The sequence below is a fragment of the Eublepharis macularius genome, chromosome 16 (assembly GCF_028583425.1).
Source record: "Eublepharis macularius isolate TG4126 chromosome 16, MPM_Emac_v1.0, whole genome shotgun sequence".
Lineage (NCBI taxonomy): Eukaryota > Metazoa > Chordata > Lepidosauria > Squamata > Eublepharidae > Eublepharis > Eublepharis macularius.
In genome coordinates this window covers 15,602,935-15,622,185 of record NC_072805.1, presented here as the reverse complement: position 1 = coordinate 15,622,185, position 19,251 = coordinate 15,602,935, and the positions used below count along the sequence as shown (strand labels likewise).

Sequence of the window (19,251 nt, the reverse complement as noted above, 5' to 3'; positions counted from 1 at the left end):
CATCCAGTTTTGGGGGATCAATTTTAGTTTTGCCAGGACATCCGAACCACCCAAGCCAACGATTGCTTTATCTAGGAACACGGGCCTCTTTGTTCCCCTTGATGCTTGGACATTTCCATTTGCTCATTAGCGAAAAACAAACAAAAAGAGGTTTTGCTTTATGAGAGGCATAAACATGGCCAGTCATGCAATTCTGGTCGGGATCCTCTCCCTCACTGGAGTTCATTCAACCATTGAAAATGCAGCTGCTAGGACCAACACCACGTCCACCTCGATTCCCCCATCCATTTCCAAAACCTGATTTCACTCAAATAAAAGGCCAGTTTATAAAGCAAACTCTTAGGAATGCCATTCATCCCTTTCCAATTCTATCCAATTATCAGAATGACAGCCTAGCAAATGAGGAAGAAATGTTGTTCTTCCTAACGGGAATTTCAGCCTTACAGGCAGGAGAGCTTGAAGACCCCGATTTATTCACAAAGCCAATGCCAGCAGCTATTTGGAACCCGCTTTGGACTCCAGCATCCTAAGCCCTTGTTCGCTGCTGCCATGACAGGGTAATGAGAAGCTCTACTTGCTAGCGGCTGCCACAACCATTTGGTTAAGGCCTGCAATGCCTAGAGTTATAAAGGACCCTTCAGCCCATTCACATGAAACCTTCCACGGACTCACTTCAATCTTATACCATTCCCCCAGCAGTGCAGAGGGCAATCTCAACTCCCCTCTGTCTGGAGATCAGGGGGCGGGGCCACCGGCCATGTGACCATTTTCAAGACGTGCTGGAACTCCGTTCCACCATGTTCCCGCTGAAAAAAAGCCCTGCTCCTTACTAAAGGTTATTCTAAATAAGTGCTGGTGAATCCAGCTCGAACACAGGCCTAGCAAAAGCTCACTACGGCATTCAACTAGACCTAGATTCCACCGAGGAAGGTTCAGCTGGACATGTTCAATAATCAGTTGTTACAGTGAGATCGCCATCCCTCAATCTTTCACCTTTCTCGGCGTCTCTCTACATGAAACCTTACACGAGAATGCTCAAGTGTAGGGAGACGGAAGGTTAGCAGGGAAGAGTAGCTTAAAACCCTCAGAGGGTTTGTTAATTTCCTCTTGGCCTGACAGAGCCTATGGGGAGCCACCTTTGCCTGCCCTGTAGAAAGGTGAAATTGACAGAGCCTTTGGCTCTTATCATTTTTTAAAAAAGATATTGCACATAATAGCACATTATACGCTTCAGCATTCAACTCATCTTAACGGCTACAGTTTTTATATCCTTGGGCTAGAACCAGCCAACTTTTTCCACTCAGTCTCACCCAATTCCCCTCCGACTATCACCTACACGTGGCTTTTGTCCACACAGGTCCCACAACCTCTAGCATAACCTTTCGGAGTGGTCAAAGGAGACCCCCTCCTTTCCTTTTTCACCAGCAGAAAATGAGTGAAATTCAACAAGTTCATCTACTGAGTTCCTCCAAGAAGACTCAACAAAACAAGCATTTTACACCGCATGACTAGATCAACGAACACAAGTTTGAAAGGAGCCGCTCCTCATTTGGATTTCTAAAAAAATTGTGTACGCAATTCCCCCTCGCTCCAAGTTTCATCTTAGAACAAATAACAGAAGTGCCTTATCAAGTGGAAAAAGAAGAAATGCAATGAGTCGCCTACTGCCTACTTGGGTGGAAAGACAGCAAATAAATTTTTAAAATAAATACAAGGATGCCTTCCATTTAACATGGTTCCAAACTGAGCTACTTCTGAGAATATGGCTCTATTAAAGCTGTTGCTTTTGCACCAGGATGTCTGTGTGGGCACTTGGCCAGCAATAACCAGCAAATTATTGAAGGGCTCCCTCCAGCTTACTTTCAGAGCACACATGAAACCATTTGGGGGCTTTAGAGTTAATTGTTACCTTCCCCTGGGAGCACACCTTTGTGGTTCTTGCATGACTAAAAGGTGCAAGACCAGAGGGTGAACGAGCAGAGATACGCCAAGCTCTGGGGCAGAATGTCCCAGCACCTTGTAGGCCACGGAATTATCTAATTGCACCCCAGACAGAGAACCAATTACCCAGCCCAGAGGAGAACAAGCCAGAATGCTCAAATTGTGCTGAGGCACAGCAAGCAACCTCCTCCGTTGGTTCATTTGGGGCTGGCCTTTTGTTTCCCTTTCAGCCCATTAACCATTCTCTCATGCCACATTAGCACACCTTGGCACACTCTTTGGGAATGACCGAAGGAGGGATGCTCACTTTCTGGCTCACAGGACACACGTGCACACAAAACAAGTTTGTACCCAGAACTTGATTTTGCATGAGCTATTGACGAAGGATGAAAAAGCCTCTACCCTCATACCGCACCCCCTCCCCTGACCAGAAAATACCTTGGAGGCAATAATGAAGAGCGTCGTCTCCGGATTTAGTTCAGCCAAAGTTTTGGCCATGTGGGTACCGTCGATGTTGGAGACGAACCAAACCCGGGGCCCTCCCTTAGAATAGGGCTTCAGAGCTTCCGTCACCATGAGGGGGCCCTGCAGAACAGACGAAACCCTTATTTGCAAGGTTTCTTGCCTCGAACTGTTTCCTCTGTGGAACAACGTTAAAAATAACAAGAAAACTCACCAAATCCGATCCCCCAATCCCAACGTTGACCACGTCAGTGATGGCTTTCCCAGTGTAGCCTTTCCAGTCCCCACTCCGAACTTTCTGCATACGTGAGAAAAATCTTGTTATTAAAAAAAAAAGAAATAAAAACTGGCAAGTGGCAAACTGATGCTTGTAGTTTATATTTTGAAACCCGCTGCAAAAGAAGAAGAAAAAAAACCCTAGAAGCTCCAGAAAACCAAGCAACTGCAATCAAAAGATACTTCCTTGCAAGCAGGGGCCGAATTCCTTGGGCTTTCCCCACCTGCTGTTCCACTAATGTGGTCAGGGCCAAGGAAGCAAGTGGCAAGTCTGGTTAAAAGCCTGAGCAGTGAGTCAGCAAGTTCCTGGTTCAGATCTCACCCCTGGTATGAACTCACCAGGTGGATTTAGAAGGGGGGGGGGCTTCACCCTGCCCCCCCCATCTGCAATATGTGAATAATGCTGAACTACCCAACAGAAACGTTGCAAGGCATGTTGAACACCCACAGCACAATCCTATGCAGAGTTACAGTGTTTTAAGCCCACTGAGGCTTAGAAGGAGGCAGCTCTGCTTAGGATACCAGTGCAAAGCACCAAGAATATGCCGGGGAAGGGGGGGGCATGGCGGCACAGGTTACAAGAACATCGGGGTTTCTGAGCCTGTGGAGGTTGCAGAAGTGATGGAAGACTGCAGCATTTCTGTGCCATTAAATAAAAAGCAGACCAGCCCTGCTTAAAAAAAAAATAAAGGAGAACAGCTGTCTACAGAAGCGGGCCATCTGGTGCAGCGCTGACCTTGTGTGACAGTCAGATATCCTCACCCCCCCCTCTTCAAAGGATGGCTTCAGCTTCCTCTTGCTGCCGCATCACATCCTCATTAGCTTCACAAGTCTATTGTCCGTTCCATCCTCATCCTCCCTTCTGGGGCCACCGCAAATGGTGCCCAATTACGGCCAGCTGTTCTTGGGGAATCTATGCCACTTCATCTCATGTCATGAACTGTCAGTGGGCAGTTACGCCCTTCAATCCCTGGGAAAGTATCCCAGCACCCCTAGACCCTAGATTCAGAGGGGAGGGGCATCTATGAATGCGCTCTCCTCCTCCTACCATTAGCATGTCAGGTTGGACTAGAATTCTCCACCAGGACCTCGTTTTCTAGGTGTAAGGATCATCCATCACCCCAACTATCATCTCATGCTGCACAATCATGGAACGCAGTTGCTTCATTCCCCGCTTAGAAACTTCCCATGCAATCGCCCCTTTAAGAACCACTGCAAGCATGCTACTTTATGCCAAACGCTTTCAATGCACTCCCATTTATTAGTCTCATCAGACACAGACGTGGTGCATCACAGCAGGCTCCAATGAACACCTCTGTTGACGCTGTGTGATTTACACATATCACATTTACACCTATCACATCACCGATTGATGCTGAGATCTGCTGACATACATGTATGAGCAAACCACGCTTGGGCTTTCAATTTGGCCAAGGGACATAAACATCTTCTCCAAGCTTGGCCCCTCACCCAGTAACACAGAGCTGTCTTATACTGAATGAGATTGGTGGTCCGTCAAAGTCAAGAGTGTTCTCTGCAAAGGCAGACACTCAGTGGCACCTTTCTCTGCAATTTGCTCTCTTAATCTTATGGCAAGCAGGACTTTTTTTCTGGGAAAAGAGGTGGTGGAACTCAGGACCGCACAATGACATCACTTCAGGTCAACTAGAACAAGGGGGGAGTTTTTAAAAGTTTAAATAGCCCTAGTCGAAAATGGTCACATGGCCGGTGGCCCCTCCCCCTGATCTCCAGACAGAGGGGAGTTTAGATCACCCTCCGCGCCATTCCAGCGGTGCGGAGGGCAATCTAAACTCCCCTCTGTCTGGAGATCAGGGGGCGGGGCTACCGGCCATGTGACCATTTTCAAGAGGTGCCGGAACTCCGTTCCACCGCATTCCAGCCGAAAAAAAGCCCTGATGACAACCATACAAATATACAAGGACAACAAAGAGGCAGAGAATTTTGTAGAATTCAGATGCACTCCTCTGGTGAACCAGCGTTAGCTACGACAGTACTCTATTCTACAAGGGGAAGCAAACAGTGATCAAGTCTTGACAAGCGTTTTCTACCTGGCAGAAATTCTTCATCTTCTCCAAGACTTTGTTCACTTCTGGGACAACGTCTTTGCCTTCAACCATGATCGGAGTATTGGAGCGATTCCGCAGGGCAATATGGAGCACCGCTCTGTTCTGAAAATAAGAAGTAGTGCAGGACAATTATGGGTTTTGAGCAAGTTGCTATGGCATAAACCACCTTCTCAAAAAGACAGAAAGGCATATGAAACTATGTTAAGTTTGCCCAACCAGGATGCAGCTCCCAATAATTCAAATCCTGCTTTCCAACGAAGCCAGAATTTCTCTGCAGCTTGGGTGGGAGCACTACTAAATTCAAACCCTGGTTTGACAGACCCTATTCCATCATATTTAATGGAATGTCCAGCATTCAGACAGAACTCCATGTAATTAGCACAGCCCAATAAACCATGGTTTGGTGCGACATCATCTGATCAGAGCCACTGTCTCAGACAGGCAACCTCCCAAGCCACAAACAATTATTTGGACGGTGATCCAGTGGACACCTTCCTTTTCTCTCTGGTACCAACCTAGGTTATCAAAGAAGCTGGAGAAATAAATCAAACTTCGAACAATAAAGGAAGACCTAGAATTAACCATGGCTCATTTAAACAGTTCTAAGCAGAGTATTTCCTAGACCTAGCCATTCATCAGATCTTCTCAAAGGCACTGCACAGCCAAGCAACAAACACAACAGTGAGATTACAGAGAGCCACTCCCTTCCAGAAGAGGAAGTGGCCTCAAGTTCTGAGAAGCTTCCAAACACAGTTGCTCAACCCATGTTTTAAGGTACTTAACTATCGTAGCCTACAAAGAGAATCTGGGAAATGTGTGTCTTGGGGAGAAATTGTCAATACACTTCACGACAGCATTTACGCACGCATTCGAAGTGCTTCACATACATATCACGGGCCCTGGAACTACCTCCATAACATTGGGAGCAATTCCGAGGCACTATTTTCCAATGCCATGCAATGCCATTTCTGATGGAAATGGAGGTCAGTGCGGGGCTTCTTGGCTCACAGCAGTTTTAAGTGGCACCAGCTCTGCCCTGAACCCTACCTGATGTAATGTGACAACCTGGGAACGGAGCCCAGTTCAAGCTCGCAGGGTAGGCATCCATTTGATTAGAAGCAACAAGCCCTGGGCAGAATTGGACCATTGCCACCAGTAAGGCTGTTGAATGCTGAAAAAAGCTGAATTCCTGAAACTGACTTTGAGGAATTCGTTTGAAATGAGATTATACCTAGGCTCTCGTCAGTGAAAAGTGGGTTTCATCACATTTGTGTAATTGATTTTGTCAACTGCCTTACAATAATTGTTCAAACAACCTTGTGCTTCTATTTTGGGTTTCTATTGTCATGCATTATTATAGCTTTGCTATTATTACAGTGTCTATGTTTCTGTGTTTGATTAACATTTAAGACTTGTTTTGGATTCATAAGTCAGTAATTCAACAGGTATAACCCCATTGTGTTTTCTTTCCACCATCAGTAAGAACCTGACTCATATCAGGTGGCTCGGAAAGTGTGCTGCTTGAACAAAAGCAAGATCAGCTATAAAAATTAAATGTCTCGTTCTTTTCATGGATAACAAAAGCCTGCCTTATCAGGCTGTTCGAAGTTATGTGACACTTAAAGCATTCGAGAGATGCTAATAACAAACTTACACAGAGAGAACGCAACTTGCTTACGGCTACCAAGTTTTACTTATTTATCTCCCACTCTATGCAACAGGTTCAGAGTAGCTAATGGTAATTTCCCCCAAAATGCACTTCTGTCCCCAAGGATCTGCAATCTAAATTACTGAACAGTTTCCAGGAGAGCAGGGCGGGATGCGATTGGTGGCGACCTACGCTCAATTCCAGATGTGCAGGAATGTGCAGGTAGGCAGATAAGTACCAGGAAGTTCGCAGAGGAGATAAAGTTTGAATCAACAGCACCCCCTTTGAAGCTGCTGTGCTGAATCAGACTCTCTGTCCATCAAGGCCAGAACTGTCCACTCAGAACGACAGCGGCTCTCCAGGTCTCAGGCAGAGGTCTTCTACATCACTTTCTACCCAAGCTTTTTTTAACTAGAGATGCTGGGGATTGAACCTGGGACCTTCTGCTTGCAAAGCAGGTGCTCTACCATGCAGCCACGGCCCCTCCCTTTTATCAACTTGAACCACACAAAAGAAGTCTACGTGTTCCCATCGTGTTGGCAGGGAAAGAGCTCAGACCCTGGCCATGTGGCAGAACCACGAACCAGACGTACCTCTGTGAAGTTGATCTTTTCTCCAGTGAACATTTTCTCTCTAGCACTTTCAACACCCCTGGATTTTGCCTGGAAGCAAAAACATGCAGTTCAGGACTAAGAGAAATAAACCTACCAAACAGCCCAGGCAGATACCTTGCTAGCAAGGAGAGAAAATGCTGCACACGCAACACCGGCTTTTTCTTCCTCCAGGTTGACGAGGACTGTACCACATACACGTCCATATTGAGACCTACAACTAATCAGACTACAGAAGACTTCAGTGCCTGTCAAATGGAGAACTGGACCCTGAATTTCTACAGGGCAACTCGACTCCATACGGAGGGAAGATAAGCTGACAGGTTTAATGATCTAGTTGCTATTGTGCCAATCACGGGAAGAATTCTTGGGAATTCAGTCCTAACATTATATCTGACCAGTGTCGATTTTTAAGGAAGAGTTTGTCTCCATTGTACCAAGATCCATCTGTTTGGCTTGTGCCAAACAGATGGTCCCCGATCTTGTGGAGGCTGTAGCTGCTTAAAGAATTTTGAAAATGATGAGTGGCTGCCACCACAAAATGGCTGCCGTGGGAGACAATCACAAAATGGCTGCCGTGGAGAGGTTTTTACCAGTCCCAAGATGTTGGGAGCTTGCAAGCCAAGCACTCTTCTCAAAAGATGGTAGCCATTTCCAAATGAGCACTCCCTGAAAACACAGAGGTGAGGCCTCCTGGGTTCTTCTGAAGCACCTCCTGCTCCAGTGAGGTAGAGGAAAGCCAGGACTGGCACCCTGCTTTGGGGAAACGGGCACCAGGAAACTCATTAGCTTGTAGTGTGGTGCCCAGGGTCGCCATGTTGGGGATCACTATCTTACAGCTACAGGCACGCTGACGGTGCTATCATTTTTAAGCACTAGAAAAGCAAGAGTTTCATTACCAGTTCTATCAGCAGCTTCATTACTTCCTCTGTAATCAGGTTTTTGGAATAGTCCACCAAGATGTCTCCATGGTCGGTATTCAACGTCAAGCTAACGAAATAATAAAAAATGTCACTTCGCCCAGAAGGAACATGTAATCAAAGAATATTGCAATGCAAGGACAACAGTTTAAGAACCATGCTTGGCTTAGAAAGTTTCGTAAGAGGATTTAGCCCCTTCTCGTTAAGACTAGACATACACAACTAGTTCAGACAAAGATGCAGATATTAAAGCTAATGTTTATATGGTTGTTTCTCCAATAGAGAGGCAGTTTTATTAAGTGTACCCAACCGAAAATAAAAGTCTTAACAAATTTTCATCGCCATCCATCCATGCGTGGAAACATGGCCTGAGCAAGCAACCTGAATAACTATTAGAAGGCTATTAGAAGCAATTCAAGAAGCAAGAACAATTTGTGCCTTCTGCTCACTTCCCCAAGTATCCCCTTTTGGTGTGCGTGTGTGCAAAAATTTTTCAAACCTCAACTGTCCCAAGCAAAGCTCTTTGAACTATTTGGAATTATCCTGACATGTAGAAAGCAAATTTGCCTTCTCTGTTTTTGGCCGGGGACCAGCCCTTTAAAAGTGTTTAAGCTGATTTGGAAAGACAGACATTATTTGTCTGAAGAGGACATCCAGATTTGAGAAGATTCAGGGAGTAGATCATTTCGCGCAACAAGCACTCAGGTTCCACCCCCGCCTTCCCAATTTAAAGATCTCATGCGGCTGCTGTTGCTGTGGGCAGTCTGAGCAGACAACCTAGGCTATAGCCAAACGATTGTACAAGGCAGCTGGCCCCTGTATAGACTATATCAGCACATATTAGCCCTGGTCTGCCCCAGGTAAAAAGAAGGGCATTGGAGGACATCTACAAGCCAGAAGAGTGACTTGTTGACAGAGTAGAAAAGAGCAAGAGTCCAGTAGAACCTATGAGAGTTAACAAAATTTGTGGTAGAGTACGAGGGCTTTTTTGAGTCACAGCTCACTTATTCAGATAAAGCTAAGGTGAGTCCATCTGTCCTTACATCTTGGAGAGTGGAGTGATTTGAGAAGCTGAATGATAATAGCCGGTGAATGACAACAGCAGGCATGACAGAATAGGGTGCGGGAAGCAGAGGGGTAGTGGGTGTGGAGAAATGAGAAAAGAAGCCAATGTCTCGATTCAGTCCAGGTGGATGCACTGTCTTCAGCTTCATTATCAGTTGCAGTTCAACTGCTTCTCTTTCTAATTTCCCTTTGAAATTCCTCTGCAGGATAACTACTATTTTTAGGACGGCAACTGAATGTCCTCCAATGTTAAAATGTCCCCCCACTGGTTTTTGAATGTTTTGTTGGCAGAGGCTGCAGTAGCAGCGCAAGAGGTCTACAAGGCCTGTAGGGACAGAATTCTGGTTTAATTTCTACAGTAGAATCGGTAGAAGTGCCACGGTTTCCCCAATACCCTCCTGAGTTGCTTTCCAGCTATGCTCCATCTAAGAAACACAGAACCACTTGGGGAAAGATCTGTCAAGCCTGGACTTCGTCTTCCTCCATCTCTACCGCCATCTCTACGTTCCCTGTTTAATGGTGCAACGTAGTCTTTGTGAGACAAAGAAGCTGCGAGGCGTTAATTAATGCCAGGAGACATAGTGAACCTGAACGCACTGAATCCTCCCCAATAACAAGAAATGGGAAGATTCAACAACCACACCATTCAACAACCATAGCTAGAAGATGTCTGCAAAGATCGATATTGCCAAGATATTTGGCAACGTAGCGTAGTCCAAGATGATCGCCCAAAGGGTTTGCTCAGCCATGAACGAATACAGCCACATGAAAAGATGCACCCAAAATGGGAGGGCTGTATGGTAGGGAAGGGGTCTCAGGTGCTTCGCTAGTGAGTTAGGGACTGTAGACTTCATCACTATGTTGCCTTACATGTTATCTGTTGCTTTTAATGTGTACTCCTATGTACCACTTGTGCTCCATGTTGTCTAATGTCAGTCCTAGAATTATGTTCTGCTTCAGTATTTTTTCTAATCTATATTGGATTCTTGCTAATGCTATAACTTTAAACTTGTATCTCTTTACCCTATGGAATTGTTTATGGAAATGTCCTTGATACCGATTGTACTAATCTCATACTGTGTAATCCGTCTTGAGTCTCAGTGAGAAAGGCGGACTATAAATGACATAAATAAATAAATATCAAACCACCTTGATCATCAAAAAGAGTCCAGTAGCACCTTTAAGACTAACCAATTTTATTTTAGCATAAGCTTTCGAGAATAAAGAATAAAGATCATGGAGCACCCAAAATGTTCATGAGTGCTACAGCTGCAAGTCAATAAGCTATTGCAGTTGCAAACCAAGGCACACTTACACTGGAGTAAGCCCCACTGAAGTAAGCAGGATTCACTTTCAAATAAATGTACTTAGGATCAGTGCATGAAGTTCCAGCTACAAGCTTGCGCTGGTCTTGTAAAGGAGAGTGAAAACAAACGTGTGTGCGCGAAACTTTTCCTCTTCAGCCAGATGCCAAAAGATTATTTAAAAATGTGTTCTCTGCCCGCTGCACCCCCATTCCAGCAGTCAACAAAGCTCCAGAACTTGGTGTGTGTGTGTGTGTGTGGGGGGGGGGGGGCCTTTCCTGATTTCCAGGGCAAAACTGCTCCGGCTTCCTTTCGCACAGCAAGAACCGACTCTGCACTAGAAGCTCCGCTGTTTTCAACTGAGTGAGAAGCCCTGAACTTGCTTTAAGAACGTATCAGTATTGCTATATTGTTCAAACAGGGATGGTTATGTATTCCTAAATTTGATGGAAGGAAGAGTCATCGCAGCATTTCTAGCTCCCCACACGCACTTTATTTAAGGGTTCTCAAAAAGCCATTCTCTTTCTCATTGCATCCAAGTTTTAAACTGTTATTCCAATGACAGCTTATGGAGTACAGCTGTCTAAGTGCCAAACGTTCTTGAACTCCAGACACTGTTTGCTTTTCTACATCCCATCTATTCATCTCCTTGCCTGGGAAAGGCAGAAGTTGCCTTTTGCAAGCCAGCCATTGACAGAGCATACCTACCATTTCCTCCCATCCCACTTGCTTGCATGGCCATAGCAGGGTCCCCAAAGTGAGCCGTTACCCCAAGCAGACAACTTGTGCTGCTGTTCTGGGTAGTTCCGGCTCTCACAACGGGCCAGAAGTCAGCAAGAACAGCTGAACAGCACAGAGGCTGCACAAATACTGAGAGGAGCTGAGCAAGAGCATGGATTGTGACCAGAGAGGCCAACAGCAAGGAAGGAGCAGCCCTGAAGACAAATCAAGTGGAGTCTTCATGTTTGGCCATCCCAGAAAGCAACTGTTCATTATACCAAACATCTCCTTCCACTGGGCAAACTTGTGTGTATCGGGGTGACAAACGCGAGCATTAAGATGAATGCGTTGTCTCTACAAGTCAGCACAGGAGCGAGCTCTCGTCTTAATGGAGATCTTTCTTCACTCCCGATTTCTAACTATCAGTTCTGTTTCTCACAGTAGCGGAACTGAGATAATTACCCTGCGAGAATCAATGTTGTTTTTCTTCCCCTCCCTGGAAGGTTCATTAAGAGGTAAAAGGTCTGGTGCGATTGCAACGACCATTTTAATCAAGGTTAGGTAACACTAGTAACACACTGCCCCGCCTTATGCAATTTCCCTGCATATTAATGCCAGCCAGGATATTGCTTCGCATGTAGGTTATAGCTTTTGATTTGCAAGCTGTAAACTCATTTTAACGGTCTACATGACTTAGCAGCCAGAAAAGCAACACCGTACGGAACTGATCTCCTACAAGAATTCACTTCTGGAATTGAAGCTTGCAGGACACAAATGCACCTACAGTTTTTCATTGCATGGAGATGTGGAAGAAAGGTTTGGTCAGTGCATTTTTTCCACAAGAGATGCTATATATTTGATTCCCAGCAAGAGGCAATATTCACACAGGAAGACAGTGAATATGTGGGAAGCATCCTTAAGCCTTTACACTGTTGATCTAGAGGCAAGACGCTCACTTAAAAGAGCTCCTACATCTGAATTAAAATGCTAACTCCTTCCCAGAGATATGGAACCCAGCAATAAACATTTAGGGGTCAGGAGAGTGCCCTTGACTGTATTTGTGGATCTCTTGCCCAGATTTGGAGTGGTTATACCACCAAATAGTTCATAACTAACACACAGGCACAATTTGCAAGCATTTGTGATTAAGAAGGCAACAGCGTAGTATTCTGAACCCTATTTGTACAGAGTGACTTTTAACACACACGAAAAAAAAAACCCCAAATCTCTTAGTTCCTGCCAAGTCATGGGAATCCCAAAGGCTTTTCAAACCTTGAGAGGTCAGACCAGCTCCCAATTTTTAAACTGCCATCTTTTTGCTGGGTATACTGGAGCCACTTCCTGATCTGGGTAGAATGGGAAGGAAGACGAGGTCTACTTTCAAGAAGCAGAAAAGAGCAAGAGTCCCGTAGCACCTATAAAATTAACAGAATTAGTGGTAGGGGATGAGCTTTCGTGAGTCACAGCTCACTTCTTCGGTAATGAGGAAACACCAGAGGAAAGCTTGTCCCCTAACGCAAATTTTGTTAGTCTTAGAGGTGCTACAGGATTCTTGCTCTTTTCTACTGCTACAGACAAACACAGCTACCCCTCCTGGTTTACTTTGAAGAAAGTCCTTCAAGGAGATTAGTTCCAACAGCACTTTGCCCACCTAGACAGCAGGATTAAAGACGATTAGGGCCTGCACTTTCAAATCTGTGCTTGGAATTGACAAGCCTCACCAAGACTGCACTGAATGGATTATTCTAAATTCCCACTCCAAAAGGTTATCCCACAAACTGCGTCCACTTATGGAACTGAACACCCACCCAGCATTTAATGGTGGCAAGAGCAGAACCAGGTAGCACTTTTGTGTGCATTAAAATCAAATGAAAAGGGGACATTAAACCACCTGCGTGGATCTCTCCTAGTTCTAGCTCCCCCCTCCCCCCCCCGCCCCTTGGGCTTAATTCTGATTACACAAGAGCGACCGAGATCTGGATTGAGCCCTGGAGCACCAAACGAGAGGAAGAGGAGGAGGAACGCGACTCCTTTTCGAAAGGCAGGTCGGATCTTCTGGCCCAGCCCAGGCACGACCCGGCTGGAGGGCACCTGCCGGTCCCGGGCCCGCATGCCGCGCACTGGAAGGGCTGCAAGGGAGCTGCTGGTGACTCAGCTCCGACGCGGGCGCCCCCTCCTCTGCCCTGCCCGCGCGTGTGCCTGCCCGCACGTACCTCCTCGCAAGGAGGAGTCAAGGGCAAGCAGAGCCCGCCAAGGGGCAGCTCCGCTCCTTGCAAGCGGACCCCGGCCCGAGCTGCCCCGGGGCTCCCGGGAGACGCGCCTTTCGGGCCCGCGCGCCAGCGGAAGCGCCCCGGGGCTTGCAAGGCGGGCGGGCGGGCGCGCAGCACTCCCGCCCCGGCCTCCCCGCCCCGGCTCGGACCTGAACTTGTGGAAGCGCTCCGGGTCGCCCTGGAAAAGCTGCCGCAAGACCAGCCCGGCGGCGTGGCCCTTGTGCCACTCGAGCAGCTTCTGGAAGCGGGCGTCGCTGGAGAGCGCCATGCCGGGCAGCAGCAGCGAGAAGCCGAGCGAGATGCGGAGAGGAGAGGCGAGGCGCGGCGGGCCAGGCGCTTTTGAGCAGGCGGGCGGGCGAGCTCCTCCCCGGCCCGCCCCTTCCAGGCTGACCGCCAGCCGCGCAGAGGCGTCTGGACGCGCAGCGCGGCGGAGGGTTCCGGCGGGGTCTCTGCAGGAGTCGCTGCTCGGACCTTTCATCCCAGGCGCAGAGCATTCGGCCGCCACTTTCTTAAGCGCGGCGGTGCAATTTCTGCATGGTTGAACCTCGGATTTCTGTAAGGCTCTCAGTGCAATTCTAAGCCGAGTTACTCCGGTCTAAGCCCAATGAAATCGATGGGCTTAGACTGGAGTAACTCTTATTTAGGATTGCATCCTATTGATTGTGTTGATTTCTCGCTGTGTAATCCGCCTCGAGTCTCAGTGAGAAGGGCGGATTATAAAATAGTGTAAATAAATTCATAGCCAGTCCTGGATTTTGTTTTTGGCGGTGTGAGTACTAATTGTGTCGAGCGCGCTTGGACCTGGGGCTGCTTCACAGCCGTGATCTACCTCTGCAGAGGAGGCGGACTTCTAGATCTGCAGGCGGGGCTGCTCGGAGCTTTCATGCGGGAGGCGGAGCGTTTCCTTGGCCTGCAGAAGATCCCAGATTCAATTTCCGTTATCTCCAGTTGAAAGGCCCAGGAGATTTTAAAAAATCCCTTCTGTCCTGAAATGCTTTTGAGGGATATTTGCCCCAGTACTAGGAGACTTGCACATGGATCATCCGCACACATCTGACAGGGTCAGGGTACCCTGGACTAGCATTTTCCAGTCTTCTGGCAGGTGAAGGACACTTAATTCTGGATTAAAACTGGAGGCCAACTGCTGTCAGAAAAAAAGCTTAGTGTACTGTGCAAACCCGACTTAGAGCTGAAATCAATGAGAAACTCTGCATGAGTCTCTCTGTTTAGCCTGCCAAAGATTATCAAAGAGACTGGCTTTTGCAGTTCTGTCTGACTTATCACATGTGAAGCTTAGTGATACTAAGTCAGACCGTTGGTGACTCACTGTCACTCTTGTCTGTCCTTGACTGGTAGCCGCTCTCTAGGGTCCAGGATCCCACTGCACAGAATGAAGAGCATTATTCTATAGAAATAGGAATGGCGCCCCCCCCCCTCAAATCATACCCATTCCCATTTCACTGTTTGATTTACATTAGAATCATAGGGTTGAGAGGGAACTCCGGGGTCATCTAGTCCAACCCTCTGCACTATGCAGGAAATTCAGAACAACCTCCCCCTCCCCAAACCCCCAGTGACCCCTGCTCCATGCCCAGATGGCAAAACACCATCAGAATCTTTAGTCAAACTGGCCTGGGGGAAATTGCTACCTGACCCCAAAGTGGCGATTGGCATCACCCTGGGCATGTAAGAAGGGGCCACGAGAACCGAGCACTGATGTAACCCTTCCTGCCCTCCCTCTCATGATCTGCCCAGGTTCACGGAATAAGCATTGCTATCAGATGGCCATCTAGCCTCTGCTTAAAAACCTCCAAAGAAGGAGAGCCCACCACCTCCCGAGGAAGCCTGTTCCACTGAGGGACCGCTCTAACTGTCAGGAAGTTCTTCCTAATGTTTATCTGAAAACTGTTTTGATTTAATTTCATCCCGTTGGTTCCGGTCCAACCTTCTGGGGCAATGGAAAACAACTCTGCGCCATACAGTCTGCCTTTCTCACAGAGACTCAAGGTGGATTTAATAGTGTAAGTCAATGCAAGCAATAGGACAAGACTTCTAATAAACAATGCAATAGAAAAAGGACTTACAGAAATCTGCGACAAAGCATACAATAAATATGGTTGTTGGGGGTTTTCCGGGCCATACAATAAATATATTGTCGAAGGCTTTCACAGCCGGAGAACGATGGTTGTTGTGGATTTTCCGGGCTGTATAGCCGTGGTCTTGGCACTGTAGTTCCTGACGTTTCGCCAGCAGCTGTGACTGGCATCTTCAGAGGTGTTTGACACTGAGAGATCTCTGTCTTTCGGTGCTACACCTCTGAAGATGCCAGTCACAGCTGCTGGCGAAACGTCAGGAACTACAGTGCCAAGACCGTGGCGATACAGCCCGGAAAATCCACAACAACCAAAGCATGCAATATTAGATGTATGTTAAACAATGCAGAAAATGGCATGAAAGCCTTCCAGATCTCATCAGGCAGGCCATTTCATAAGATGGGGGCCACAACAGAGAATGCACATGCTTAAGCAGTGATGTATTTTGCCCAGCTGCAGGGTGTCACCTGTAGAAGGCTCGGCTCAAATGAGTGGAGCTGTGGGAGAGCATAGGAGGAGAGGTGGCCCTGCGAGCCCGGCAGGATTTGTTATCTTTCTGCCGGGCCTGCAAGACGGAGATGTTCTGCCAGGCATTTGGTGGGGGCTGGGCTGTCCTCTCGCCGGCCATACCACTGAAGACCTTCCACCACCCATGCAGGACAATGCTATATTTTAATATTTTATACCCGCCAATTTTAAATTGTTTTGATATGATGTTTTAATGTTTTTATAACGTTTTTACTGTTTTAAGCTGTTGTTAAACTGCCCTGAGCCCGTCTGACGGGAAGGGTGGTCTAGAAATGTGATTAAATAAATAAATAAATAAATATGTGAGTCCAAGGCCCGGAAGGGTTTTATAGTACCTTAAACTGAAGCCAATCACTAATAGGCAGCCAATGGAGCGACTACAGAACGGGTGTGGTTCCTGATAATAACCAAGATGTGACATTCTGCACCAACTGGAGTCTCCAAGTCGACTTCAAGGACAGGCCCACGTAGAACACAAATTGAACGTTTTTGCAGAGCTGCACCTAGCTCTAGAGACAATAGAGACAGTGGGGGGTAAACATGTCTTGCTAAGAATGAACATGAAAACAAGAGAAGGTACCTGTTACTGAAAAAATGGGTGAGGAAATTTTGGTTTATGAGGCGTATGGGGAAAATATCTGCTTATATAAGATTTTTATTTTTTTTTTAGAAAATTTTTATTAGGTGAGAATCTTAATATACAACTTTCAAATAGCATCTCATTATCCTTTCCCCCACCCTTTCCCTCCCTTCCTTTCCCAAGACTTCCAACAGCTTTCCAACCCTATAGCCTAATCTATTCCCAATCTGTCCCTTTTCTGTAACTCTTTATCTCATGTTTACTTACTCTTTTATTCAACTAAGCCCTATCTATTAACTTCAAAAATATTGTTATAAACTTAAAATCTATTATCTATTACTTTATATTAGCTCCACATATATTTAAATTTAAACTAACTGTCGGATAAAATATCTACTTTAGTAATTCTAACAATATCTATTAACTCTAAGTCCACTTACATTTGGGCTAACAATTAGCCAATACTTCACTTCATATGGTAAAGACTCTATCTCTTCTAATAACAAATCCATTCTAATAATTTTCAAATTGCCATAATTCCCCCTTTATGTCCCACTTCTTTTCTAAATATGTTTTCAATCTTCCCCAGTCAGTAAAAAATTCTGCTGGATTCTGATCTCTCAGCTTGTCATTTTATCCATTTCTGCCATGTACAGCAATTTATGCATCCTCGATTTGAGGAGTTCTTCACAAAGACATTTTATTCAAATATGGCCTCCATTCATGATATCTACTGTGCCCATCTACTATGCCCATCTATGGACTTCCAAATATTTATTTAAATAGCCTGCGCCTGGACTATTTTAATTACTTTTTAAAGATTATTATTGATTTTATGCTTTTGTGATTAATTCACTGTGGTTTATGAATGTTGTTAGCCGCCCTGAGCCCATTTGTGGGGAGGGCAGGGTATAAATCAAATCAAATAAATAAATGAATATTGGAATAAACAACCCAATGGAATTAGTAAGAATGAAGATACTGAATCCTTTTTAAACAGGCAAGCATTAATTATGCAATGAGTAGCGAAAATGGACCTAAAGTTTTCCTCCCTCTCCCATAATATTAGAGGGGAATCCAATGAAGTTGACGGGTGATATATTTTTGATAGACAAAAGGAAATACTTATTTACTCGATGAGTCTGCTGTTGATTGTGCTGAATTATGCTGTGTAATCTGCATTGAGTCTCAGTGAAAAAGGTGGACAATAAATAAAGATCTTGGAGTTGTGTCAAATTCCTAGATGAAAATATCGATACTGTGTGCAGCACCAGAGAAAAAGGCAAACTCCACAGGGATTTTTGGTTGTTGTAGATTTTCCGGGCTGTATGGCCGTGGTCTTGGCATTGTAGTTCCTGACGTTTCGCCAGCAGCTGTGGCTGGCATCTTCAGAGGTGCTACAACAACTAACGTTCTCCGGCCATGAAAGCCTTTGACAATATCCACAGGGATTATTTGGAAAGGGATTGAAAATAAGATGGCCAATATTGTCATGCCTCATATAGATTTATATCTGTGAAGTGAATAATACATTAATAAATAAATAATAGCAGGCACTTCCAACTGCACGAGATGAGAGGTTCCATGTCATTTCACTTGAACAGCTCAAGATGGGGAAAGATGGATGCAGACTGCACTGAAGCCAGAAAGCATATTTTGCCTCAGGGCCTGTTTCTGTTCCCACACCTTAACAAGACCAGATAAAACTGCAATTCCTTTTTAATCAGGCACACAACATACAAGGTTAACTTTGGATGTATATTTCTGCATGAAGACAGGATCCCCTGTAAACAGACCATTTGTTTGTTTATGTATGTTATTTATAGTCCACCTTTTCCACCGAGACTTAAGGAAGGTTACATAATGTAACCCAGTAGAAGCAGTAGGATGAGGAGACACCTAAAAAACAATTAATAGGACTCTTTATGCCATTCCATAGGGTGTGGGCCATTACAGAGAATCTACCTACACCAGCAGTTGGTGATCTTGCCCATTTGCAAGGTGGCGCCAGTAGAAGATCCTGTTCGGGTAAGTGGTCACGGCAGGGCATAGGAAGAGAAGCAGCTTTCTAGGTATGAGGGTCAAAGGCAATGAAGAGTAGTTGAACTGAACCTGGTAACTAAGAGGCAGCCAATAGAATGACTGCAGAATCAGTGTAATATGCATGCACCACCTAGTTCCTGATAATAACAGAGCTGCAGCATTCTGCACTAACCAGTCTCCAATGCCTATTGCGTCACAGTAGTCAAGTCTCAATGTTACCATGGCATGGATCCAGGTGACCAGATCGGCCAAGTGAAGGTAGGGGGTTATCTTCCAGGCTAATTTTTATTCCCTATTCTCTCAATAAAATATTCCTGAGGGGGCTTTATGTTAACTTGCAGAGGATTGGAGGAAGGTGGGGTGAGGAGAGAGAATAAAACGACTGGAATAATGTTGTATTTGTTCTGAGGGTGAATTGAAGATACTGTAGCTTTTCCTCAGGAAAGAGACAAGAGGGGCCGCGTGGGATGTTGGTGTGCACATTTTGCTTTTGGCAGAACTGGAGCGGCAGGAACAAGACTTGGAATTGTAGCAGAGGCTGGATTTGTGGCAGTGAGTTTGGGTGATCGAAAGCGCAGTGTGTGAATGCTGATCCTTGGAGTGGGAGCGGAGAGAGATAGCATCAAGTCATCATACCAGCACATGATGACTGCCATGTTAGCCTGCTTCTAGCTCAACAAAAATACAAATCGTGAAAACCTAC

At 45.9% G+C, this 19,251-nt stretch overlaps 1 protein-coding gene across 1 annotated transcript in view; it reads right to left on the bottom strand.

Moving 5' to 3' along the window:
- The window catches only part of GPI (glucose-6-phosphate isomerase), a 37,222-nt gene extending 23,425 nt beyond the window's left edge, over window positions 1-13,797 (bottom strand). The window contains exons 1-6 of the mRNA XM_055000331.1: window positions 13,454-13,797; window positions 7,925-8,015; window positions 7,008-7,076; window positions 4,749-4,868; window positions 2,618-2,701; window positions 2,380-2,526 (exon numbers count right to left, since the gene is read on the bottom strand). Of these exons, the coding sequence (XP_054856306.1) occupies window positions 2,380-2,526; window positions 2,618-2,701; window positions 4,749-4,868; window positions 7,008-7,076; window positions 7,925-8,015; window positions 13,454-13,782 (840 nt within the window). The 5' untranslated portion in view covers window positions 13,783-13,797. The remainder of the gene's footprint in view (window positions 1-2,379; window positions 2,527-2,617; window positions 2,702-4,748; window positions 4,869-7,007; window positions 7,077-7,924; window positions 8,016-13,453) is intronic.
- Window positions 13,798-19,251: the final 5,454 nt, after the last annotated feature.